The following is a 27696-nucleotide window of genomic DNA, read 5'->3' on the forward strand; positions in this document are numbered from 1 at the left end:
TTTTATTATTTTATTTATACTTTTTAAATGCCTGAGATGTTATTTGCGTGAATAATCGTTAGACAATATGTTTGTATGCCAATGGATCACATAAACATGAGTGATCATTAAATGGCGGTTTCGTTGAAAAAAAACTCTGCACTAGCGCTAACCGATTGAGTCGCACCGACTCCTCACGTAGTGTTGATGGAGATAATTAGTCGATATTTCAAAATAAATGCATTTCAGTTGAAGGCTCTCTACAGCTTAAGAATGCATCTCTGTGGGTCCATTTATAGCGTTGCTGTCAAGCAGTGCTTAGCGGGGTTTCTTTTTTTTCTTGCTTTCTCAATCTTGTACAGAGGTTCCCGATCAGCATGTGCCGGACTTAGTTCAGTATGAGTTATTTCTTTTTCCAAAAACCGAAGGAAATGAGTTAAGTCGATCGATGCCGCCACAGAGCATTTGAAGGAACTCTAAGCATTACCGGATTACATCTACGCTGGTGTTCAATTTTTCTGCTAATATTTTATCTTGAAAAGGTTCTTTTTTCCATGATATCAAATAAAAAGTCATACATGATTTTTTCATATTTCCGTTACTTTTTTGTCAAAATATTACCCTAGAGCGTTGAGGCATTAGGGAACAAAAATCTTTTCACTGGAGCTGCATTTCACTCTTTACTTTATTTAATGAAACGCTAAGCATAACTTGCTGAGGGTAGTGAGTGAGTGTAAAGAGTGCATTATTGACGCAATTTTGTTAAGATCATAAAAGCAAATCGTAAATATTTTAAATATTTGCATACATATATGGGTCTCTGAAAGGGTAATGTATGTTTCTAAATCAATATTAAAAACAAAAAAAAAAAAAAAAGGAAAAAGAGATTAGTTAAGCTGTGGAGCGAGCTTTACGAATCATCTTTTACTACTCAGTCATGGCAGTGGAAGCAGTAAACCTTAAAAAAAGATCTTTAAAAAATCTCTACAAACACAGTCATTTTTTTTTCTCATTATTATTAAAGAGATGACAGAAACTACGATCCAAGCTAACGAACGGATTTCATATTTTTAGTTAACGGAATCTTGAATACCCCCTCTCTCTCAGTAATCAGATATCTTCTTTATTAGTTACGTGGGGGAATCGATCCGGAATGAACCATTATGTGACTTTGATATATAATTGTACCATACTTCAAATCGAATCTCGTCCGCCACGCCTGCAAATTATGATTCGGATAATGGTTTGGAATTTTGTTTATTTTCAATTTTTTAGTCTGAGAAGCCAGTTGATGGACCCATAGTCTCCATTTTCAGATTCAAGTTGATTCATCAGCTACATTTAAAAAGTTTTATGTTTTTTTTACAATCTTAATAGAGAGACTGTTAGGTATCGCATATACCAGCAATGCATGAACATGGCTTAATTTGTTCAAAATAGGAGGCATTGATTAAAACTATCCTTTATTATCAGTTACGAGGTATAGAACTCACCTAAAACATTCGGAAGAATTACAAAATTAATTTCGCAAAATGCTATGCAAAAATTAAAAAAACGTGAATCAAGTCTTGAAAATGGTTTTTTATACCCACCAGTGTAAGTGTAAGGGTATACTCATTTTGTTTGTTTCTATAATATAAGCAACATCCGAAAGTAGGCTTCAGAGACTCTATAAAGTGTATACATCCTTGACCGGCGTGAAGTTCTGAATTGATTAAGACATGTCTGCCCGTTTGTATGGTGTTTGTTGTTGGCACTCTCCTGGTGGCAGAAATAAAGGTAAGGACTTCAAACTTGGTAGAAGCATTGGAAGTCTTTGCACGCAGATAGATATTGAAAATGTACCAAAGTTGTCGAAGGACACGTCCACAATATCACGAGAACGGAGAACACCTCTGTTTTTCAGAAGGAAAAAAAATTGGTGTTTTGCTAATTATTCGTAAACTAAAGCAAGTAAATCTACAAAAATTTGGGCGCATATTCTATGGGTGAGGCTCTAGTACTTATACAAGAATGGAAAAAATTAGCTACGCTTGCCCACTGTTGTAGTGCATCAAAATTTAATTATCTTTTTCATTCCCTTTATAAAGCGCGGGAGTAATTTTCGAAATTCCCAAAAAGTATATACATATAAGTTCCTGGTCAGGCTAAAATTCCGTCTGCTCAACATCGCAGTGTCTTTAGTAAATATGCTCACGTTTGCAAACGAGTTTGGAAATGAACCAAACTTTTCAAAAAACACGTCTATAAAGCCCACACGTCTGTGCGACAAACCCTGTGATGACTTTGCTTTCCGTGTTTTTTGCCCGTTACTTATCTAAGTCTTTACTTTCACTCTGAAAGCAGGAAAAATCAGCCGCGTCCATCCAATGTTGTAGAATGTGAAAATTTAGTTATTTTTCTCTTTTCAGTCTTTTTTTTTGGGATAACGGTGATGGGTATAAAAGATTTGATCACGACCGAATATAATTTTCGTACTTATTTTTTTTTTTTTAATATTTTTACTTGATTATTATTCGAAAATGTGGTCTTAACGAAGTGCATTGTTGAGAAAGTTTTGCAGAACAAAGTCCAGTGGGGACATTAAAACGCCGTAAGCTAACCCTTGACAATTTTTACCGAGTCATTAACAAGTTCTGTGGCCTGACATCGCGGTGGAGAAGACGACGCCTTTTCTATAGCAAGATTTCTTTTCTGTTCACGCACCAAACCCAAATTTCCTTTTACGTAGCGTCAATTCACTACGCGGCTTCATTCATCCATCTGTATTTTTACAAGCGTGCCCATCGTTTCGTTTTATTTCAGCAGCGATTCACCGTTGAAAATTGGGTGCAAAAGCAAAGGATTCAAAAATTTTTGTTTTAGTCAGCGATGTCCTAAGAAGAAACGTTTCGCAGCAATGTCATAAAATGTTGGTTGACCACATCACGGCGCGCGAAATTCCCAAAGCGGAAGCGTGCAAACAATTTGCCTGCAGTGAATTTCGATAAAGCGACCGTAAACACCGTAAACATCACTATTATTTTCACAAGCTTGCGAACTGAATCAATAAGTGTTGCAACGTCATTTGTTTGTAATACTAAAGCAAATCGAATCTTAAGCTACCATTAGAGAAAAAAGCCACGATCTCTTTTCTTGATCCAATGCTTTTATTAATAACTTGTTTTTGTTAAGGCAACGCACATAGACGGGGTAAAATTGATATCGGATGACTTTTGCACAGCATCGGAATTAATAAAGTCGTCTTTAAAAAAACCGTAGCGTGCCATATTTGTCCTTCGACAAGCATGGATTTCCTACTTGTTTCTTCCAAAAATATTCTAAACTAAGAGAGAAAATTTTATAAATAATGTCTTAATAACCACGTGATGTTGGAATAATACAATGTAAAAAAAGTAACACAATTATAAAGAAACACAATTTGACTATTAAAAGAAAGTCTAATAAAATTGTACTGAAAAAAAAAAACCAAAAAAAAAAAATTTTAGTTTCTTTCTTTATATGCGTCTTTTAACAGAAGTTTATTTATTGACATTAATTAACACTTTTGAACCGTCTAATGTAACCACAACGACAATAAGGCAATCCGCTGATCTAGACACAATCCCGTCATCAAAAGCCAGTTAGTCTACAATTCGTAGAAACAACCAAAGTTTTACTTAAGTGTAATTAAATGAAAACTTCCGGTCGCTTGAAAAAATTGAAGAATCTTGGCATCAATTACATTAAACTAAAGAAGTGGAAGGAGGAAGCGAAAGCCACACACAAGACTTGCTTGCTACTACTGCCCCAATAGCAACAATAACAACAATAGCAACAACAAAAACATCAAGAAGATGCAATATTTTTAATGGGTGACAATTGCGCTCCGCAGTTTTTGTGAATGAATGAATGAATGAGCATTCAATTTTCTTTGCTTACAATACAAACATGCAAACATACACACACACACACACATACACACACACACACACACACACACACATACACATACATACAAACGACAAATACGGCAATTTTTACGTGAAGACAATTTGTCATTGTGCGGTCATTATGATGATGGAAGTTATGTGTATGCAGTAAAATTTGAAAGATCTAAATATATGTGTGCGCTCAAGCACATATGAGAGTAAACGCTGTTCGATGGTAATTTGCCATCTGAGCCAATTAGTCTAATCAAGTGTGTAAGGAGGTATAAAGACAATGACTTGCAAGTAAGTAGAAGAAGACCTTAATATGTGTGCTTGCGTATCTCTATGTAAATAATGATGTTCCTGATTATTATAATGTACTTCACTTGTGATATAGAGTGCATTAAGTTTGGGATGTGCTCGCAATAGTCAGAAACACCAATGGATTTTGATTCATTTTCCGAGTCCTATGTCTTTTCGTGTTAAATTTGTAGGTCTTAAGCTTTGGTTGGTTTGATATGACACGTTTTGAGGCAGCGGCCGACCCTGTGACTATTCCATATAACCCATGTAACCATTCCTATGAAATTTGATTTTTTTTTATACGGCAAAACTGTCTAATTTTTAATATTTCATCAACAAAAACATCTGTCCATCTTGTGAAATCACAAGTAAATTTACTAAACAGGCTAAGTGTGAAGCAGTTATGGCTATTTGTTGACATCTCGTAAACAGTCAGTGGCAACAAAGTCGAATATTTAATAATGTATGACAAGAATGAGTGAAGAATAACAATAACTTCGACAAGTCAATGCAGATGCGAACAAGATGTAATTTTCCGTATTTTACCGCGAAAATAAGTGTAGAACTGTATGCGATTTGGTGTAAGGTATTTAATGCTCTGCTTTATCCGACTATGATGTTTTTAATTGCTTTTATATAAGGGCGGTTGTAGAAGTATAGAGCTCTTGACTTGAGTTACCTTACTTATTGTTTTAGGAGCGTAACGTGATGAAGCTATATATTCGCCGTGCTGGAATTGTTCCAGCGACGCTACGGTTTTGCATGTTTACAAGCCTCTTTTTAAGCGATTTTAATATTTTAATATTAGTTACGGTCAGTAAGTTGCAGAAGCAGTATATATATGAGATGAGATGAGATCAACACTTCTAAAAAGTACTAGCGGTCTCGCATGTCTATTCAGTGTAATTCAGCTTCCGAGGGGTTCGTTCAAAAACGTGGCACAAAGCTCAGTTTATGTCGATTAGTTTCACACATAGACAGCACAGACTTCTGCTTGATATTTAGCAGTTCATGCAAAGTATGAATTTCTTTTTTTCTTGTAAAGATCGAACATAGCGTTTCTAGTCATCATTATGAGTTTTGCTAATAAGTCAAAGTTGGTTATTGTAGCTTCTTCGCTCTTCAGCATTAATTATTATACCCTTCAAACTCATTATTTAGCGCAGTTTGCATGTAATGCACACATCTTCAAAGCAACAAATCTAACTTCTAGGGACAAGGGTGCCGGCACTGCTGTGCTACACACTTCCATTGTCAAATAGTGTTATAGTTGATACGCAAACATTTTGAAGCCTGGCATGCTAACACTGTATCGGCTCAAGACTTTGTAGACTTACTGACATATGGCAACAAACAATTAGATTGTTTAAAACAAAAATTGCTTCATATAAAAGAAGAAGAATAAGAGAAATGCATGTAATTAATGGAAACTGACAGCTCTGATAATTTAAAATCTATATTTGTATAAATTGTGCTCAAACCGGATACTGTTGCTCGCATAAATTCTCGCAGTAATCAAGTCAGCTGTAAAAAAAAATATAACACAATTACTAGAACTAAGGTTTGCTTTGATTTCCCTTCATAGGTACTTATAAATGTGCTTATGTGAACCAACTTAAATTAATTTGCATAATTTGAACGTTCAGATCAATTTACTATCAATATAAATTTAACATAAGTCTCGTTCGCATAGGGGATAGACAAAAGATGGAAGAGAACACAACAACTTATTATACGAATGCCATTATCTTTACAAGTTATTAGAGAAACGAAAAAAACCTTATGTGCTGTCTGTGTATATGGGCAAGTGATGTGGTGTCTTCTCAACATGGGCTCTATTGTGGTAAATATGCTTTAATGACCGTCGGTCAAAGCAACTCATTTTTACTGCCAACTCGGTTGTTGTCCTCACCACCTTTAGTGCAAAAATAAAAAAAAAAAGAAGAAAGTCATGCGTAAGTATAAGTATATATCTGTGTGTGGGGGAAATAGTTATTCTTTACGAACATTCTTGGCACACAACTGATATCCACAATCAACCAAGTAACTAATCAAAACTAGAAGCATACCGAGCGTGTCCATATGAACATGAGCTTGTAATGTAATGGCATTAGCATAGATAAACATATTTCCCTATAGAGGGGTCTTGTGAAAAATGATATCACAAATTGTACGCATTTGTAAAATTATCTGGTTGATGATAGTAAAAATATAAGAGCAAAAGGTAAAAAAAAGGAAAAGCGCATAACGATTCGGAAAATTAGAAAATGGGTTGATTGGATAAGATTTACGAAAAAATATACTGACAGTATGTAATGTTTAAAGCGAGTGATCTGAATGATTTCATGAAATCTTCGATGGCAAGATATAAACGCTTATTTACGCAATTTGTTGGCAAACCATGAGAGTAATTTAATTCCTTCACGGTTGAACTTCATTTACATAGATTTCTATCCACAGCAACTTGCGCACGTTTCACACGATGGCTTTTTAAAGTCAACTACATGCGTAACTACGAAATTGAATCAAAGCTTTGGCACTAAGTCTCCTTTTAGTACTTGAATGACAATCAAAATATTCATTTTTTTTTTTTTAAATTTCTGCCGGCTATTTTGTATGACTGTTTAGCTTTTGAAGAAAGAATATCCTGTGAAGACATTAATCGATGACACTGTCAGTAGAAGAGAGCTTAAAAAAATTATTATTACTAAAATGTTTTTCATAACAACCGAAAGGCGGCGAGGATGTACACTTTATTAAATCCTTTACCCTTTACCTTTAAGGAAGCTCCGGATAACTTATCATGCATATGTATGTTTCTAAGCAGTATCGTATCCTGAATCGATTTAGACATGTTCGCATACGGCCATGTCTCGATCGCAAATTTGGCGAAAATCTTGTAAATTTTTGCGAGCAAATTTTTTCTATTGAAAATCTACTAAACCGGTCATAGAAGACGTCCACAACAACGGCTGGCTGCCTGTTTTGCGCACTTTGCGCATAACTTATAACCTAAAGCAGTTACAAATTTCTCCGTATATTCTATGGGTTATTTTACAGTACATTCCCACACTTTGCAATATTGAAATTTGTAAGTCAATGGAGCGATGTAAGGGGCATTTCCGTATGTCTGATCGTGTTAAAATTTTGCAAACAGCTTTCTTTCCGATGGTAATGCAATCTGATATAGTCAAATTTTCTGTATAATCAAAATGCCGATCGCTACAAAGTAGCGGCTGATGATTTTTTTAAGCATGCGTTAATATGGGTATCAAATAAAAGAGCTTAGGGAGTAGAATATAACAAACTAAAATAGATAATTCAAGGTGGAATTCACTAAAAGAAAAAAGTAAATTATATCAAAAAAAAATTTGTCTAAATAAGATGTGTTTAAGTGAACTAATAGGCGGAAGTAAGTTTTGTCCGAGTAACTTTTATGGGATCTTAGGACGTTTAGAAAAAAATGAATATCTCATAACCTAGAAAATTAAGCGTCCCAAGCTTTTGTATGTAGCCACATAAAAGTGAATGAGGAAATCTTTATTTGCCCCTTTTTGATTTGCTTAAATTAGAAACTTAGATTAAAAGAAATTAATTGTGTAAATGATTTTTTTTCCCAAAATTGATCAAAGGAGATGCTTTGACCTTTTATTGTCCACCAGTATTTTTGTTTTGTCTAAGCTCCATGACTAACTGAATCAAGATTTTCTATGATCAAAATAGATAATGCGCATTGAGATTTTATTACAAAATTGGAACAGATTAAAAGTAAGAAAAATGTCTAAAATACAACTGTATGCGTAGTTACAAATTCCATTGTTGCTTTCTTTACACCTTACGCTATTTTTGTATTTACACTGAAGGATGAGGGGTATATTCATTTTGTCAAAATGTTTACATCGCCCAGAAGGGAGCATTAGAGACTCCGCAAAGCATATATATATTCTTAATCAGCATTATATTCTAAACCGATTTAAGTATGTTTGTCTGTCGGTCCGTCTGTGAGGTCCGTTGTAAAGATTCTGTAGGCCGCAAAACTTAAACGATCGACCTTAAATTTGTCAGAAACATTGGAAGTTCTTGCACACAGGTTGGTATTGCAAATGGACCATATCGATTCAAGGGACATGCCTACAGCACCATGTAAACCGAGAAAGTGTTTCAAAAGCAATAAAAAGTCGCTTTTACGCTCGTTACTCATAAGCTAAAGCAGATAAGTGTAGTAAATTTTGAAGGCATATTTTATGGGCGATGCTGTAGCCTCTGTACAAAAATGGAAAAAATTGACTACGGCCGCCCAAAAGCATAGCGTCCCAAAATTAATTTTCTTTTTTTAACACCTTTATAAGGCGCAGAAACAAGCTTCAAAACCCCCATCAAGCATATAAATTCTTCGCCGTAAGCGATTCTTCTTCGTATGCACCTAAACATGTCCGTCTGTCTATTTGCTCAACTGTATAGTGTTTGTGGTAAATATTCTCCCGTCAGCGAAAGTAAAGATATCGCCTAGAAATTTGCAAAAGAATTTGAAAATGACTTAAACTTTTTCAAGAAAACGCCAACAGCGCCCGTGCACATATGCGACAAAAACCCTTATTATGAAAGTAGAAAAAATCGGGCGCCCCCATTCCCTGAAAATTTAATTCTTTTACTATTTTTGCGTTTTTTTAGAAAACGTTGATGGGTATGAAGATTTCGGTCATGATCGAATACAATTTCTTACATATTTAAGATAATTGTGGTGGGCGTAAGCGATGAGGCTACAATTGCGCACAGTTTCCTTAGCATTGTTGAACGGTTTCATTAACTTTCAGCAAAATTCATTTAATATTCAAAATCCAGTAATCTTTGCAGCACCGAACAACACAAAATTCATAACTAAGAATTGCGAAGACCATTGATGCATATATTGGGAATTTGCTTAAGTTTTGGTGCGATTTTTTTAGTAAAATTGAACATTCGATTTCCATGTTTGGGAGAACGCCGGTGAAGCTGTCCATTAGTAGAAGGCGTTCGCATAATGAACAGTTTTAAACAGAAAACATCCTCTGTGTAGAACATCCTATATGTATATATTTACGGAATAAAGGTAGGATAGACGTAGGATACCGGTTGTTAGGTTAGATAATCGTCGTCGTTCGTTTTATGTCTAGATTTAAACCTTGCATGCAAAAACTTTATATTTCTGGGCAACTAAAAGTGCGGAGTTAGTGTGATGTGAACGCCTTTTCTGAGTCTCCATTATAGGCCTCAATAAAGATTTGAAAATTGGGGGGAAACCAAATTGATTTTTGTCCTTCTGAAAACTTTTTTCCAGATACGTTTACGAATAATTTAACGAACTTTCTATCATTGATTCGCACTGATGGTGTGAGTACTAAATTTGGTATACCATATAGTGGTTAGGAAATCTGGTTCACAAACTGACATATTCACCTTCAGTAGACTATACTTTCTAAAAGGCTAAAATAGACAAAAGTAATGGCTAGCATGAAATTCTGAGATTCGCAGAAAAAAGTAATCGCTAATCTTACACTTAGGCTTATATCGTGAGATGTGAGTGCCAGCAATATATTTATAATATCAATCAACAATTTGAAATAAAAGTGTCACTAATCAATCTATACCACTTGTTAGATTTGTTTTAGGAGGAAATCAGAGTTTTTCTTATGTTTTAATTACGTTTTATGAGAAAGCAAATTTCCAAAGGGTTTGTTAGAAATTCTTGTATACTGTCTTCCAAACGCCGGTTTGCCTCGCTTAAAGTTTGAGCAGTCAAATGAAGAGCAATCACAAAGCAATGCCTTCTTTTCGATTTTTGACCTGTTTTAAGGCAACACCTCAAATTACACTCAATTTTGTAGGTCGGGTCAGATAAACAAATCACGTTTTATTTCTGAAGAATTGATGAGCGTGGAAAATCAATCAATGGGATCATAAAATAAGGTGTAAATTGTTCAATTTGCTTTTAAAACGGCAAATGAACAAGTTCAGTAAGAATATTTGTTATTCTGTTTTTTTTTTTTTTGCTTTCTGGTACTGTTCGAAGGCCTAAAAATTACTAAAGCAAAGCAAAAGGTTCAGTTGCCAATGAACTCATGGCTGGTTGGTAATAATAATAACGTAGGCAACAGTAGTGACAGCGACAGCAGTAGAAGCAGCAGTCGGCAAAGAGTATCAACGTAATCGAAAAGTTTAACACCGTTGCAAATGTGAGTCAAAACGACGTTAAATTAGAGTAGACAAAAAGATCATATTCATGATAATAATGGTGATGCCGATGGTGATGATGAAATTGAAAGCCGTAGAGATCATTGCAATACCAGCATCAGCATTATCAGCAAACACCGCCACCGCGACCATTAGCGATGGCAGAAACTGCACTCGCGTATGCATATTAAGACAGAAAATAAGGAAAATGATTTAGTAATTTGTTTTGCAGAGTGAGTGATCGAGTGATTGGTTAAAAAGAAGAGGGCGAAATATGTTGTCAAGAAATTTATGTGCATTTGGTTTTGATGAACGTAATTGGTTTCTGTGGTTTATTTTAGTTCGATGTTTCGCGTTAACGCTAAGCTGACTGACGTTTCTGTTCCATACTCAGTCGATGATGCGTTATGTCAATAGCGAAAAGGTGTTAAAATCAACAAACAATTTAAAACGTGAAGTTCAACTTGAAAACTCGCAATAAAAAAAAAACGAAACAAATAGGGAAACGTATTATACTCCTCTCAGGACAAACCTTCAATGGCCATCATCTAAATCCATCACATTAGAGTGGTACAATATTTTGTTAAATATCGTGTCACTTGGTCATTTATGCTCGCTTTCTAGCTGTTCATACAAATTATTTCAGGATTTCAATCAAAATGACTATCGTAGGTTGCAAGTTATAGTTTCTTGGACACAGTCGTAAGCGGACCATGTTCATTTTTTGCTTAAAATCTAAAATAGTCGTCGTAAATGTGATGCGGAAGTGGTGTCCGCTACGAGTTATAAGCTGAAAGTGTTATTTATTGTGAAAATGATTGTGCCATTGAATCACACCCAATTTTTATAGTGCACTAGGAGTGCTAATTGGTAGTATATATTACGAGGCCTTCTAAGAAAGGAGCTTGGATGGATAGAGACTCGAACCATTAACAAGATTTTTAACAAGAATTTCTAAATGTTACCAATTAAAGAAATATTTCGCTTTGAATTACCAAATTCAATCTGAAGATGTTACCGTGGACCATGGATAGAAGAAAAAAAAATAAATGTGACAGTAATTTGGTTTAATAATTCAACCTATTCAAAGTGGATTGCACACAATGTGTGTAATCTTATTGAATTGACATTGTAAGTCAATATACAAAAAGTAATCATCAAGATACGATTGGTTGGACATAAGAAACATCTGAGAAGTTTTTAAATACAAAATTTCGTATTGTCTTCTATTTAGCCCCTACAGTTAATGATGCAGAGCCAGGACCATCAGGAATCAAAATAAACCAAAAAAAAATTTCTGCTCTTGGGGATGGTTTTCAAAAAAAAAAATGCAACGTCTTAAATAGGCTAACCATTATCCCGTTAAAAGACAGGCTGTAAATATAAGATAGAGTTAGATGAGGGATCGTGACAGGCGATTTAATTTTCACATGTTTTTCAACTACGAAAAAGCAGGTGACGATTATTGACTAAAAACTTTACAAAAGAAACAGTGATTTCTATGGCATTAAGCTTGTTTAAAGTAAGAGCTGTTTGCTCAAACTTAAAACATTGTGTCAGATACAATTGGTTTTTTACTGTGTTGGTTTGTGCTAGTAATCTGATTGAACTATGTTGTGTCTGGTTGTTTTACATGGCCACACTACCGTGAGAACTTAACCCCAACGCGCCCCACGTGGCAAGGATTGTGAAAACACTCACTCAGCGTCCCGTGAGTAATTAATTCCCACATAATGGCAGACTTATTGCCGCCGGAACAATTAGATTCCCTACTGCCTGATGAAGATGTATGTACGGATACTCTGATGAGAATGAGTCACTAAACCCTCTAAACCCTCTGCTCGTCTGTGGATAATGCATCTGATTGACATGCAGCTCAACACCGAGCAGAAGCTCTTGTCGCGATATAGGCTAAGCACAGTCATCACGAAACTTTTGCATTGCTTCGGGGGCTCGTGAAATTCATGATAGCAGATAAAATAAAGAAGAAAACGAAAGAAGAAATAGTAAAAGCCTCTGGTCAGACTTTGCATCAGATCACTTGAAACTCCGTATTGGATAGAATCTGCAGAAATGTAGACCCAGTCAATGCAGTGCACATAAAAATCGTATTCCTACGGGGCGGGGAAGGTCTAATTCGACCTATTCCGTTTAGTAAGGGAAACGACACTAAACTGGGATTTATCGTAAGAGTCAAGAGCAATTCTCGCCTACTTACTGCTTTAAATAGACAAATACTGAATTCTCCCGAATTTGTTTAAAGATAATGATTCAAGCCTTGCACTTCCTTTCAAGGAATGCTAACATTCAAGGTTTATCAGCCTATTTGGATTGGCAGTGTGTGAGCTGAACAACACTACAGAAAGCAAATACGCCAACGGGAAAAGTTTGTAGGCATTTCGATTCAATGATGTTTGCTTTTTTAAAAAGTCCTTAAGAAAGGACTAAATTCGACTAGCGATTTGCTTGTGCTACGTCTCCTTTTTTTAATTAATATAAAATTGCAATTGATTTCTCATTGTTAAGGCATGTGGAAATATCTTTTACTGCCAATTAAGAAAAATTTCTTGTTAACACTTCGGCTATTATGATGATGAAGATAGCGTTAGATTTCGAAATGGTTACAAAATAACTGTTTCATCTTTTTTGTAACTGTTAAGCGTTTCATTTATTTAAGAGGATAGGCAATATAAAAGAAATTTCATTAATTCATTCTGCATATAATCGCCCAGAGAGAAGCATAGTATAAAGGTTGTGAGCCACATTTTCTATTCTCTTGTCGCGTCTAGAATAAGACACTTTTAAATAGCCAGCAGCCACAATGTGTTGATGGGTTGATGGTGATATTGTGCATTGCATCGTCATAAAAAATTAAAGCTACATCAAGAAGTTCTTTTAGCCAAGCAGGCAAAGGCAAGAATGCACAATTCTCAAAGAATTTTAGAACGAATTCGCGGAGGATAAAATAAGACAAAGAAAATTGAAAAAAAAGCATTGCTGAAGAAGTTCGAAAGATAAATAAAGCATATCTCACGCACATTGCAGTTCAAGAAGAGGAAAAAGAGATTTGGGCATCGACAATTGTTTGCCAAGACAACTAACCTCAAAACGAAACTTATGTACAACTAATGAGTTGAAGCAGTTCAAAGAGTATAAACAATAACTTAGGACCGTAGACTTCTAAGATATTGTTTGTGGTTGACCAACAAAAAAAAAAAATACAAATTTTCTTGAAAAAGTAGAATGTTAGAATTATCGAGGTTAGCATTTTCAAGTTGGTTTCATAGTCAGACTTTAGAAATAAAAAAAAGAAAAAACAAAAAACAAGAAAAACCAAAATAAATAAAATGAATATTGCGATTATTTACTCTGCACCATAACGGTGTGTGTGTGTGCGTGGTATGTGTTTTGTAGGTTTTGCTCAATTTTCTTCCAAGATTTATGAAGATTGTTTGTCTATATGTGTATATATATCTATGCGAGTGTGTGTGTAGGTTTATGTATACTTTAAATTGTTTAAAAATGCTTTTAAAGTAATAACAATAATTTGATGTTGTTGTTGGTAGTTTTTTTTTCATACAAAAGTTTATTATAGATATTTTCGCTGAGAATTACCTAAAAGAGAATTTAACGGGAAAAGCAATTTAGATAAATTGTATTTAATTAAAAGTATTTGTGCATGGAAATGTTTGTGTGTGTACATGCTTAGAAGCGAACGTATATAACCAAGGGAATTACTAACCACAACGCAGATCATAGTACGTACAGAATAAATGCCCCTATAACATTAATTAACACTTTTCAAAGTGACCTCAAATAGCTTTCGACCAATGTCAACGAAAAACCTCCTATCAGCGGTCATCCCTTAACATTTGTCGTCGAAAAATTATTCACTTCTATAATTGTTAACAAGAGTTTCATTTGATTTTGATTAGTTTCTATTATTTATTGAAAACGCGGGTATTTCTCATAATCACTACTGCGGGAATGAAGGAGAGAGGAAGAAGTTGTTGCTGAAAAAATAAGTGATTGTTGATTATAATTATTCCTTGAACAGAAGCAAAATCTAGAAAGCAAGAAACACGCAGATACTTAGTTACGGATTACTAAACGTCTCCAGCTGCAGTGAAATTAATTATTCCCTTACTCTTTTGCGGAGTGTGAGTGCTTACAGGCTAATATAACTAATTACTATGAAAAATCGAGCTCTATTTCTTCATCAGCCCATCTTTCCTTCATGTTCTTTACCTTTTTAAATAATATTTCTATTTTTAAACGTTGCTCACGACAATTGGTTTGATCAGGCCATAACAGATTCTAGGCTTCTTATTTTTTCAATGATTTACAGTATATATATGCATACTACCGTAAAAAATATGTGTATTGCGTGAACTTGTTGAATTTAAGACGATATCGCTTGCGTTGTTAGAATTGTTCATTAACGGCCAAAAAAATGGAAACACTTTTGATTTTTTTTTTTTTCGCTTAATTTTTGGAAAAATTGCTAGCAATATGACGACCGATAAGAATATTTATGATGATGACGGACTTCTTTGGACAGTTTTTGAGAATATATTGTAGCAATGTTCTGCAATGCCGCAGATGTTTATATTGGATGCACAAAGTGAATCTTTCGCAAATTGTTTAACTTTTTTATTGTTAAAGAAGAAAAACAAGAAAATATCTTTTACTAACCGTAAAACAATTTCATTTTGTGTAAATATCACACCAAGATTTTTAAACACTAATTAACAAAGTAATTTTATATTTCGTCTTAACATTTAAAGATTTTTTTCTAAAGTTTTAAGGAAACGGCCTACGGTTTCGTTAGTTATCACACTGTTGCTCCCTTTTTCTGTTTAATTTTGTTTCTCTTTTTGTTTTCAATATTTTACGAAAAAATATTTGTAAAAAGTTATACCAAAATACAATAAACACAAACAAATAGAATTTAAAGCAATCAAACAGCTGAGCATGTAAACATATTGAGGAGCAGCTGTTGTATGCAGTGGAACATAACTGATAATTACAACCCTGCATTAAGGTTAATGTATTGGCTGTTTGAGAAGTAAAAGGGAATTGTTTTTTTTATATCTGATGATAGATAGAGCTAAAGCATTCAAATTTTAAGCCACTCAATTGCAGGTGACTGTTAGCAAAGCATAATGATAGGAAGAAATGGAAGAGAGACAAGAATATGTTTTAAAAAAACCTCAACGCGAAAGAAGCCAACTCTTCGCTCATCGCCTCATCGTAACGTAAGATTCGCTGCATGCCAAAGTTAAGATTGCATTTATCCTTACTTAATCTTATTTATAATTTATTTACTTACTTCTATTTCATTTTAGTTATTCTTCCGTATCTGCACCTGCCCTCAAAAGATTACCTGCTAAAAATCAAGTAATATAAATATAAAACAATTTATTGGATATTTTAATCCATTTTATTTCTGAGAGGAATATTTCCAATACCCTTGAAACCCTTCAACACTTCAAGTGAATTAACGGCTCATATCAAAGACCAATGTCTGTGTGATACATGCGCGCAAGTTATATGTGGAGTTACAGCTTTTCAACATATTATACTGAGTCATGAAAAAAGTCTTGCGGATTCAAAAGATTCTGGTGTTTGTGATATATGCCGCCAACATAAACTTTGTGTTTATAACTCTGCACGTACTTACAAATGCAATGTCTCCTCTTTGCATGAAATTTATCCATTCCCGTATCAGTACGCATCTGCCTCGCAAGAAAATGCGTCGACGACGGCGCTTACACACCCGATTTAGACACGCTCTTCAAACGATCATTGAATAATATAAAAAAAAAAACAAACAAACAAAATAAAATTGAGACATTTTAGTAACATTAACAATAGCTGGTATATTAATTTGTGCTAGGCAGCTAATAGTAACTCACTAGTGTTTCTGTTCTGAATCCACTTTCACAACAAGTCTCCTCGTAGCTTTGGAATACTTTAATATCTGCTTGCCAAGTCAACGCTTAACTCAGAATGCAAAATTATTCTTAGTTTATGTTACACTGTAGACGAATGTTTTTACTGATTCGGTCTATTTTCAACACTAATCTGCTTGTAGTGCATTGAAATATCTTTAATAAATTTCAAGCCGATAGCTCCGTATCAGTTGGACAATGAATAATATCTTGAAGAATAGACCAATTGCAGGTGGCTATTATATGTTCGATTAATGATGACATTACTACTGCACATCAAACATAGATAAGCTTCCGTTAGGCATACGATGATCATATACGTTTCGTAAATGATATCATAAGCAATAAATTTATAAAAATTAACAAAATCTTCTTCTGTCAAATGTTGGAAAAGTATACATCACGACGCTTCGCGCATCAATTTTGTGAAGAGACAATAAAAGCTTCGTTAAAACAACTTTAAAGCTTCAGCTTATAAGCTAAAGGCAAAAGAAAATTTTAAAAAAGGTAAAGAAAGGATAAACAAACTTTATATAAAAAAGTACGTCTAACAAATATCCACAGAAAGTTCATGGCTTTTTTGATACATATGCATACATCATACATACAGGCACAGAGTTGCAAAGCCATGAGCAAGACGAGTGGTGAGTTTATTACACCGGATGTTTTTCAAAAAAATGAAGCAGATCGTAAATGTCACCTTTTCGAAAACTATACAAGATAATAACTGAACGTATGAAAACAACGAACAATAAACTAATCTTCTGATTTTTCTCACTATTGCATATGTTAATAATTTTATGAACTTGCCAGTCAGACAAACAAAAATCGGAAAAATGATATGAGTAAAAGGAAGATACGTATTTCAAACCAAAAGGCACGCTTCAATCAATTAAAACAAATGAAATTATGGTAGCACTATACTAACGTGTAAAACAGAGTTGTTAAACTGTACGTACAAAAATGTACGAATGCTATCTTGGGGCAAACCTATGGATTTAGTATTATATCATTACTCTAAAACTATAGCAGACAAATCAGCAAAAAATTGAACGTATGGGCGATGCTATAATATCTGTATAAAAATAAAAAAGAATCGGCACGCCCATTTAACTTTGTAGTGTGTCATAATTTCACTTTTCCCGCGCAACGCTTATAACGCATAGAAGCAAGTTTTATAAACTTCTTAAAGTATGTAAAATATTAGCCAAACTGCAAACTGGAAATGCAGTTCAGCTCATTCGTCCATCTGCGAAACTGTCTAGCATTTTCACGTCAGAGAAAGTGGAGATATCGGCTAGGAATTTGTAAAACAGTTTGAAAATGGTTTAAACTGGTTGACGCACACGCCTACAACAATCGCACATGTAAACCAACAAAAATTCAGAACACCTTTGCTTTCCGTATTTTTGCCCGTTAATCATGAACTATAACAGATACATATTTTTATGCTAAAAAAGAGAAAATGTCGGCCATGTCCGCTTGATATTTTGGCCTTTCCTAGCGTAACGGTAATCGGTACAAAACGACGAAGGATGGAAGGTGTATTCAATGCCCAGAAGGAAGTTCAGAGACCCTACACAAGGTGTATATATTCATGACTAGTATCAAATTCTGAATCGATTTATGCACGTCCGTCTGTCCGATAATACCTCTCTTCGTCTGGCTGTCCGTCCATATATGTAACGTTGATTGTAAACATTCTTCTGGCCGGAAAAATGAAGGTATCGTCTTCAAATTTGTCAGGTTGGTACTGAAAGTGGGCCAAAGCGGTCGACAGACACAGTACTACATAAAATGAGAACAGCTCTGCTTATGAAAAAGAATAAAAAATTTACTTTTTGCTCATTACTCATAAATTACATAAGATAAATCTACAAAAAATTGAACGTATCTTCTACGAGTGTTGCTATAGTATATGTACTACAATGTGATATGTTGACCGCGCCTATTTTTACTAATTTTATTTTCAAAGATCTCATAAAGTATATGAATTCTTCGCCAGTTTCAAACTCGGAACGAAGTTAAGCATGTCCGTTCACATGTCCGTAGACGCAAGCTTCTTTCGTTCTCGTAAAAGAAAGTGAAAATGGCTCAAAGTTTTCAAGGAGTCCACCTACAACGCCCATGGTTATTACTTGTAAAGCATAGCATAGTGATATAAATTTGTAAACTTTTATTTTGAAAATAGAAATGAATAGAAATAATAGAAAAATAGATGGGTGTAAAAGATTCGGTCACGACTGAATATAATTTTCTTCCTTTTTTTTTTCGTTATTATTAATAACTAACACCTTTATGGTGAGGCTATGTGCTAAGTATTAGAGCATGGTGATGGTATGAACAGTAACGTAAGATTAAGGTTGCAAGATTTAGTTAAAGATAAATTTGGGGGAAAACAAACAAAAGGATGGTCTTGCCATGGGCCATTGTTAAATATCTTACATCACCTGGCGAGTTATTCATATAACGAATTTTCGAAATGGGGCGTTATAGAGAAATATATATATATGTATACTTATTACTATAACTATAACGTGCTCTATTAGATCCTCGGTACTTGGTAGGAACGTTTGCTTTGTTTTTATAATAAAAATCTGTGTTACTGTTGCTGGTTGCGTCCGTGCAACTACTTACGAACTTTGTTATTACCTCGTTCCTGCTTTCATGATAAGTTTGACTTAATCTATGGAGCAGTTTCGTGTCATTGCTTTAATCGCTTGCTGGGTGCTACATTTGGTAGCCAGCGTATGCATGGTCCTTCCAGAGATTTAGTTAGGTCCTCTATCTCTTTTGTGTATTGGTTCGCTGTTTTATTTCGTTGCTGTGGTTTAATGATTTTGGCCGTTAGAACCTCTAGTGATTCCCATTTTATTTTATTTTTTAATGTGTCCTTTTTTTGCGTCAATGTGTTTTCCTGACTTATTAGATTTCTTGCGGCGCCTTTTAATTTGGTTTTTAGTAGTATGACCGACGCTGTTTCTAATGCATCTATGAAGCTTTGTAAGTTTTCAATTTTGCCATCGAACTCAGGCATAAGACTTGAGGCTGTCTTGAGGAATTCCAGTAATGTTTGTGGCATGTTGCTAGTGGAAGTTCTTGTTGTTGTGAAGTAATGTGGTTCTTTAGTTTCGCGGAGGAAATAACTTAAGTGTATTTCTATCCCTCTTCTATTTGTGACGGCTAATATCCTTCCTCGTAATTCCTGGAAGTATTGGTCCGCGGTGCTTTTGTGCGTTGGAGCGAGTCGCTCGTTCAATGTTATTCGCATTTCTTCAAGACATTCTACAAGGACTTTTACGTGCCTGCTTATTGCGTCTGTGCTTGTGGGCCTGTCGATGTTAAGACGTTCATAAGATTTATCGAAGCTTTCCTTAATGCTTCTGCATTACTGTACTATCACTGGCCAGTCCATCCATAATGTTTAGTTTGATTTAATAACTTGCGGATGCTGCGTCTGCTTGCATTGTTGTCTGTACCTTCTTTCTGAGATTTCTTCTCGGTAATCTACTGTGTCAATACCGTCTCCTGTGGGGAGAGGGTGGGCTTGTTCATAATGCATCGGCGTGAAGGATGATTGTCCGTTGCCGAGTTCTGGAATATCGGTTTCTTGTGGGGGAGGGGTCATGTCGCTAGTGAAAGTTTATTTAGAAAGATTGCATTAGACGTTTAGTGTTTCGTTGGCCTGCTTTGTGCATTTCCTTTTTAGGTGGTTTTTATGTAACAGGTGTAGAGTTATTAAAAAGTGAGTTGCGCTTACAATTATTGAGATGATCACTAAATATTGGATTAATTCCAGTTGAGGCGTGTGGTCAGTTACCTCTACGTTGTTAATAACGTTGGCGTTAGGTTTATCAAATTTAGTTTGCGTATCTCCCATTGATGTGATTGATTATTCACATATAATTGAGTAGAATTTTCTCTTCCGCATTATTTCATATGATAAATAATTGACTTCGGATTAAAGCATATGTGTACATGTTAGATAACTTACATAATAACTTTGATAGGTTATCTTAACGAGGGTATAGTTAGATTTACATTGTGTAGAAATAAAAGAAAATGTAAACTTATCATAATTGATTAATAAGTGTGTAATAAGCAGAGTACAATGAATCAATAATGCTACAAAATGGTCCGATCCAATCCAACTTCAATAGCGTTCGTCCTTCGGCCAAAGAAGTTCATTTAAGAAGGTTGAGCAGAAGAAAACTAGACGGCCAGACGGACAAACACGGTTAAATGAAATCGGAAAGTGACTCTAAATTGGTCGGCATAATAAAAAGTGGATGCATCTCGATTTCTGTAAGTGTACCTAATATCCGCACAAAGTCAATATACCCTTGTAGCGTAGGTGGCGTACTATTTAAGAAGCGTGATTTCTCCTTTTGATTTGTTAGGTGTACATAAGGCGACCGTTTTGCTTGAAAAGCAGTGTGTAATGAAGGAAGCGAGAAAACTATGCTCATATTGGGTCGATGCTTGATCACCATTTCAGCAGTTAACGTTTTTAATAGCTTTCGTCCTTGAGACAAAACTAGTCGGTGTACCAAACTTATTTTAGATCGGTTCAGAAACTGATTCTGGATGACATGTGGTCTTATCTGAAATCCTTTTTGGTTTCGCATACATCCGCACAATCGTAATGCACTCTTATATCATAAGTAGCGCAAGGCAAACAAATTAAATAATTAAGTTATCTTTAAGGAATAAGAAAAAATTGCTTTTTAATGTTAAAAAGAAAAAATTATATTCATTTATAAATTGAAAGAATTGACAAAATGACATCGAAATGTGGAAAATTTCTTAGATTGGTTCTGTGTCTTCGCTTATATTCGGGAAATCTTGGGGTAAAGCAAATTCAGTATGAAACTCTTCGCGATGTTCTTGTAAGAAGAGTAGAACGGCCTCTTCCAAACGAGCTGTAATGCCAAAATCGTTGGCATAATTTTGCATAACTTTAAAACGTTGTTCGCGGCTCAAATTCTGAAAGAGAAAGAAGAAGAACAAGAAATGTGAAAGTGTTATTCGAGCGGGAAAAGCTTTTTTTTTTCTTTCTTTTAAACAAACCAAGCTCATGACTTCTTCTACGGCTGGCTTTATAAGCTGTTTATTATATTCTTGCAATTTTTTGAAATGATCATTCATTATAAGCTCAACCCAGGGCTCTTGAAAGAAATCAACAAAATTTGTAATTTCTTTTAAATACCAACGAGCTTTTAGATTGTTTAAGAGAAGTTCATGTCGACCGCAAAAGTATTTTAAAAAATCGAAATCTTGAAACTGAAAAACACAAGATGAGCATACATGTGAGCATTGTTGGATTTTCATATATATATTTATACAGTACCTTCTCGGTAACAACAACAATTTCCTCAACATAGCCTAGATTTGTAAGACGTACTCTGGCAAATTCTCTGTTTTCATAGGTAGTCATGCGAAAACCGTATTCGTTGCTTAAGTGACGTGCCAAATATCGTTTGGGCGATACAAGTTTGACCATATAATAACCCATTGGTAATTGAGCTTGAAAGTAAGCGGGCATCGAGAATTTCTCTTCGACTTCTTTCGGTTCACTATTCCAACCAAGATAAACCATTAGCTTTAGATAAACAGAAGAAGAAACATTTTACTGATATGAAAGTCATGTCTGCCTGAAGGGAAATTTTCGATATTCACCACGATAACCCAAAGTATAAAAGTTTGCGAAAATGTTTTTAATTAGCGCACTTCACCCGATCAAAACAATTTTTTTGATTTTCTTTTATTTCTCAACTTATATCTTACGATATAAACTCCGGTTAGTTTTTGAATATTACAAAGAGAGCGACACAGTACGTACAACATTTCAACGCTCGTGGTGAGTATATTGCAAAACAAAAAAGAACAGAACAAACCTTCGTAACTGCTTCCTTCGGATTTACAAAGAGATACTGATGATTAGGTGGCTCCGTATGTTTTACAAATTTACCGAGAGCATAAACGAATGGATCCGATGTCTGAAATTGATTGTTAACTAATACTCGTCCTGAGTCCATAGCCAAACCAGTCATTTCCAGCACTGCGTACGTATTACGATTAATTTAGGGAAATAGAAAGAGGATGTGGGAAGGGAATGATGAGAGAGGGGGCAAAGAGGAAGAGACGGAATAGAGAAAGAGATAGCGAGAGAGAGAGAGAGAGAGAGAGAGAGAATGCTTTTGATTACGGTGCAGAAAAGAAAAGAGGAAATCATCAGAAACTTACTTTCAATCGTTTCTTTCGATAAAAACTTATCTTCGAAGCAAACGAACAAATCGCATTCGATCTCCATTGTTTTATCGCTATGAAGACCTTTAAATTTTACACATTTCAAGGTCCTATTGTCGCTGTATAATTCGAATTCTTCTAAACTCATTTGATCGTTAATTTGTACGCCCAAATCTTCAACCATTTCTTTGAGTACATGTTCAATATTTACATCGACAGTGCAATTATTCAGTACTAGACGGCGTTGAGCACCTTCTTTCGAATATGGCGATATTAAGATCACATCTTTACCGGCGACTCCGTGTGTAACCAAGAAGTTTATAAACTCAAATGTTCGGATATGAGCACCATAAACAACGATCTTTCGCTTAACATCCGATGGCGTTGCCTGAAGGGCACGCAGCTTATGATAGGCCATAATTTTATCGAAGCGACTATTTATTTGTATATAATTTGCTGGCTTTCTCGTTTCATAGTTTGCTAGAACTTCCGGCATCTCAAAGTCTGTGTCGCACATCAGCAATAACGTTTCATAGTAAACATCGCAGCCTTTCTCCAACACTACCGTTCTTTTTATTCTTAAGATGTATGTATGTGTACATAAGGGCAATTAAGGAAAATTAAAACCTTTCAAGCAGAACGAAGAGAAAGACAATATTAATACGTACAAGTTTATATCGCTTACGGTGCCACCAAAGAAACGGACCCAAAGTCGCGTATCCAAACGATCGGAAACATCCCTTACAAAAGCGTCTGCACTATTAAAATTAATATAACAATTGTCCTGATTCTCACAAAATTCACATTGAAATTTAAAATCGTATTCGGCTTCTACGACTCCTGCATTTGCAATTACGGTAATATTTAAAGAAGGTAAATAATTATTAGTGCACATGTGTTTGCTGAAAGTAGAGAAAGAGAGAGAGAGTAGAGCAGAGAAGATTGAAAGATTGTAGACAATTGCCAAATGCGAACGACGTTACCCTGCCGGTGTCAAGCCAAATATCAAACAACGTAAAAGAGCTTTGCACATATCACCGAAACCAATGACGACGATATTAGTGGCATTACCGAAAAATATTGAAGGACGTAAATTGTTTGAGAACAAAGAGTAGCTATCATTAAGATAATCGATTGTGGGCGTATCCAAATCTTCGTCCTCGACACTGAACATTGACATAAATTTATGTTTGTTCGCAAGAGGCGGCATGAAATTACAAAACCAAACTTTCTTGATACGACGCGGCTCCACTGGTTGCATATTGGTTATTAAATCATTACATACAGCCATGCTACGCTGTGTAAGAGAAATGTAAATAATTATACAAAATAAGAATTTAACACTTTTAAGGTAATATTCACCGAAGGTTTAAAATAATAAAATTGACGATAGTATGTCTGACGGGCCAATTCGCGGAATATTACATCAGCTTGATTGTGAAAGAATGGATGCAATTTTAGAGCAAGCAGTTCGGCATTGAATAAATTAACATTTTCGTCAGTTTTCGGTAATATATAATGCTTATGTAACGAAATATTGTAAAGAAAAGGCCTATGTGAAGGGGAAGAGGTAAAAGAAAAAAAGGAAATGTATAACAATCGAATGCGATGAATCATGCGCACCCCCACCACTCTTAAGATGATATCTATCAGACAGCGCTCAATAAGCTTGCAGGATGCCACGTACAAGTATGTACGACGATCATTGACGAATCCATATGATTTTTAATTAGTGCAAATTTTTAAACGAAATTTTCGGCGTTACACTCCGACCGTAACTTGTTCGTAACTTGTTTCAGTGGAGCTAGGTACCAAATTCATTGTTTTACTAAAACAAGACTAACATCAGTCAAACAACATATGGTGATGACATCTATATGTCATTGGGTGATGTTTTATATATTCGAAAATGCTGGAATGTTTTCGGTCAATTCTCCAAAGCTTCAAGTTTTACAAAATTTCATGGTATTCCGGTTCTTAGCTAGTTAGGATATTCGACTTTTTCCCATTGTTTTACCCAAACAAAAGTAACATCACTAAATTCACGTATCGATGTATGTATCATCCTACAAACTTATTAATTGATATTTTATATATGCGAAAATGGTCAAATGTTTTCGGTTAATTTAGCCGAATAGGGTAGGCTAGTTATCATATCAGTTAGCGGGCACTTCTTGTGCCTTGTTTGTATCATATTTTTTTGAATGATCATCTGCAACGTGATATCTAAAATTCGCAACTGTATGATTAAGCATTGGGAGCATGCTAAAAGGACGCAAGGGATACCAACTTTTCTTGCTTTACCATTACAGAACCATATATTTACCAAATTTACTGCTGTTTATGTCACGACTATTTGCCGAACGGCACACAATAAACAGATGAACGGACAATGTTAAATTACTTGAGAGTCTTATGGTTACGCAGTTAGAAATGGCGAGGTAACAAGAATTCTTTCGGTGGTGGGCATAAAAATCAAAATTATTATGCTTATTGCTTACTTAATAATAACAAATCCAATGAGACTATTTTCGTCTGGTGGCTTAGTTGAATTACCGCATCTTATGGTAAAGCACTGATACGAAGAACAAGAATTTTCTAATATATGATCAAGATATGCATTCACACTTTTTCTATCGAATGCAGCTTGATTTCTGACATCTTCGGACATAGTCATTTTAGACATGTCTTGAACATTGGATATCATAGATACACGTGAAGCAATAAATGTACTTCTCGTTGTCGTTCGTCTTGTTACTAGTTCTACTGTTTCAGGTTCGGCGAACAGATTTAAAATATCTTGCTTATCTTTCGGTCGTAGACGAACAATACTTAAATCTCCATAAATCGCTGAACGATGGGTTATGTAAAGATGTTCATCAATTTTGCAACCAGGACGTGGGGTAGCTCTCTTTTAATTGCAAGAGAAAACTTATTAATATTATAGACATATGTATATGTATAAAAGGAATGACATTTGTTCGCTTACTAAAAAGTATTTCAACACTTCAAACAAGACGGGAGTCATACTTATCGTTACCGATACGGAGAGTAAACAATAGTCACGATCGGGAAATGCTACAAATGCTGTACTAAGAAAACTATACATACGACGAGGATCATGCTTTTCCGTCAAGCCGAACAGTTGTATGGAAAAGGCATTAGGGTAACCATCGTAGGGAAAATTTTCAACATCGTCAGGCATATTATAACGAAATGCATGGTTTACTGGTTGTACTTTAACGTAGTGATCGGGATCTTCCAAATCTGAAGATGAGAACATGTAAATGCGAAAACAAAGAGGAAAGTCTTTCGACTCACTTTGATCTAACAATTGACATTTGGCCAAGAACTCAGCTTGATCACTGAAATAGAGTGTACTACCTTCGCTACCTAGCGAAAGTGATAATCTATGAGGGAACAAAGTACAAAAAAAGAAAAAAAAAACGAATAATTTATTTCTCTTGCTATAATAAACGACAGCATTTTTTACTTACGAGTCTAAAGATTTCGAGTCGTAAAGATTTTGAATCGCTTCGGAGGTGAAAAGTAAATGTGCGGCAGTTGTTGTGGCAACACTGAAACAAATAACGCAACAAGCTTCAAATTTTTGCAACATATTGTCATTGACGGTTTTTTACTTAATTCTTATCCCTTTCTCACGGAATCTCAATTTCGGATCGAATTTCATCAGATTGCCGAACATATCCAATTGAAAATTTTCCAACAATGTATAGAAATGAAGATCTTCATTCAACCATACAAAACCGCTTGTAATATTATGAATCTGTAATGTGACAGTAACGAAAAACAACAATCAAAGTAATAATGATGGGAAGAAAGTCAAGCAATGAAATAAAATTTTTGGAAATACTTTCCTCGGTTATTATCAGTAAACTTTTGCTGCTTGTTGCGAGCAATTCTTCAGCTATATAGAAATCACCTAAACTCTCTTTCAGTTCTGGTCGATCAGCATGAACAATCTCAACGATATCATCATTATCTTCGGGTCTTTGAAAAGAAAAATCGAATGCAAGAATGCGTCCAGTTTTCATTTAACATTAGCAGCACTTACAACGCCAAACGGTAACGCATTGTCGATATCATTTCGTCGCGATATATGACATGGATGCATTCAGTGTTGGGACAGGTAATAGCACTGAAACATACCGGATAAAAGATATGACTAACAGCTTCCAGGCACTGGAAACTTGGACGACCTTTAGAAGTATATATATATATATATATATATATATGTATTTATATTTATACATGTAACAATGTATATGTCACACAGTGTGTGTGTATCGTGGAAAAATAGACAAGATTGTTCATACCATGGCTGTAAGCACTATATGCACTAGGGCAGTCTGGAGCTTCCGCCGTAATTATGAAACGTATTTTATTCTCGCGGAAAAAGAATTCCTCAACAATCTGTTTCAACATTTGCGGATTATGACTGTCGTTGTAAACGAATGTATTGAAAAAATAAGTGTTTGTCACACTTAAGGGTAAGCGTGTACTGAAATAGAAAAAAAATGCAAATAAGACGAAAATTATTTTCTTTGATTCTTATATCACGTTTACCAATAGTGGAAGGTCAACCAGTCCATCCAGCAATCTTCAAGTAAAGCGGGCATGTAAGGCGAATTATTCAACTCGGCATAACCAACAATAGCATTGGTAGCGTCTATCTTGCGTATCAGTAAACGATGGCTTACGTAGCGACTGAAATACGTTTGGGGCGAGAGTTGTTTCCCAAGAGGTTCCCCGAAAAACTTAATGCTTGGCGAAAAAAAGAAAAGAACAATTTCGTCGAAATCTTCTACACTGGCATTTTTGATATCATAAAAATCCGCCATAGATTGCCCCTTTTCGTTGTACGAAGATAAAATACGAAAAATATATTTGTTCTTTTTTTTTTTATTTTATAATTTAAAAATATATTATATAAGTTTCAAAGCTTCAATTTTGCTCTTTTTTACGATTACAAACAACAGCAAATAAGGTAAAGCAATGAATTATTCAAAAAAATTCAAAAAAAATGTTCTTACGTTTATGCGAGCCTTGGACAAAAAGTACCGGAATTT

The 27696-nt window shown here is 34.9% G+C and overlaps 1 protein-coding gene across 1 annotated transcript; it reads right to left on the minus strand.

Moving 5' to 3' along the window:
- Positions 1 to 21163: 21163 nt before the first annotated feature.
- Positions 21164 to 27468, minus strand: LOC119641001 (cilia- and flagella-associated protein 61-like). Its single transcript, XM_038039422.1, has 17 exons — positions 27194 to 27468; positions 26944 to 27128; positions 26682 to 26826; positions 26487 to 26617; positions 26248 to 26395; positions 26104 to 26184; positions 25928 to 26016; positions 25596 to 25873; positions 25108 to 25517; positions 23969 to 24158; positions 23611 to 23903; positions 23275 to 23514; positions 22604 to 23184; positions 22255 to 22418; positions 21708 to 21959; positions 21428 to 21640; positions 21164 to 21343 (listed from the first exon to the last, which is right to left on the minus strand). The coding sequence occupies exons 1-17, from the start codon at positions 27466 to 27468 to the stop codon at positions 21164 to 21166; spliced, it is 3855 nt and encodes a 1284-aa protein (XP_037895350.1).
- Positions 27469 to 27696: the final 228 nt, after the last annotated feature.

Source organism: Glossina fuscipes, unplaced genomic scaffold (assembly GCF_014805625.2).
Source record: "Glossina fuscipes isolate IAEA_lab_2018 unplaced genomic scaffold, Yale_Gfus_2 133, whole genome shotgun sequence".
Classification (NCBI taxonomy): domain Eukaryota; kingdom Metazoa; phylum Arthropoda; class Insecta; order Diptera; family Glossinidae; genus Glossina; species Glossina fuscipes.

Coding starts and splice junctions, on each gene's coding strand:
- LOC119641001 (XM_038039422.1), bottom strand. CDS start 27,468: ATGGCGGATTTTTATGATATCAAAAATGCCAGTGTAGAAGATTTCGAC. Junction 27,129..27,193: donor TGGTTGACCTTCCACTATTG/GTAAACGTGATA, acceptor TTTCTATTTCAG/TACACGCTTACCCTTAAGTG. Junction 26,017..26,103: donor GACTCGAAATCTTTAGACTC/GTAAGTAAAAAA, acceptor GTTCCCTCATAG/ATTATCACTTTCGCTAGGTA.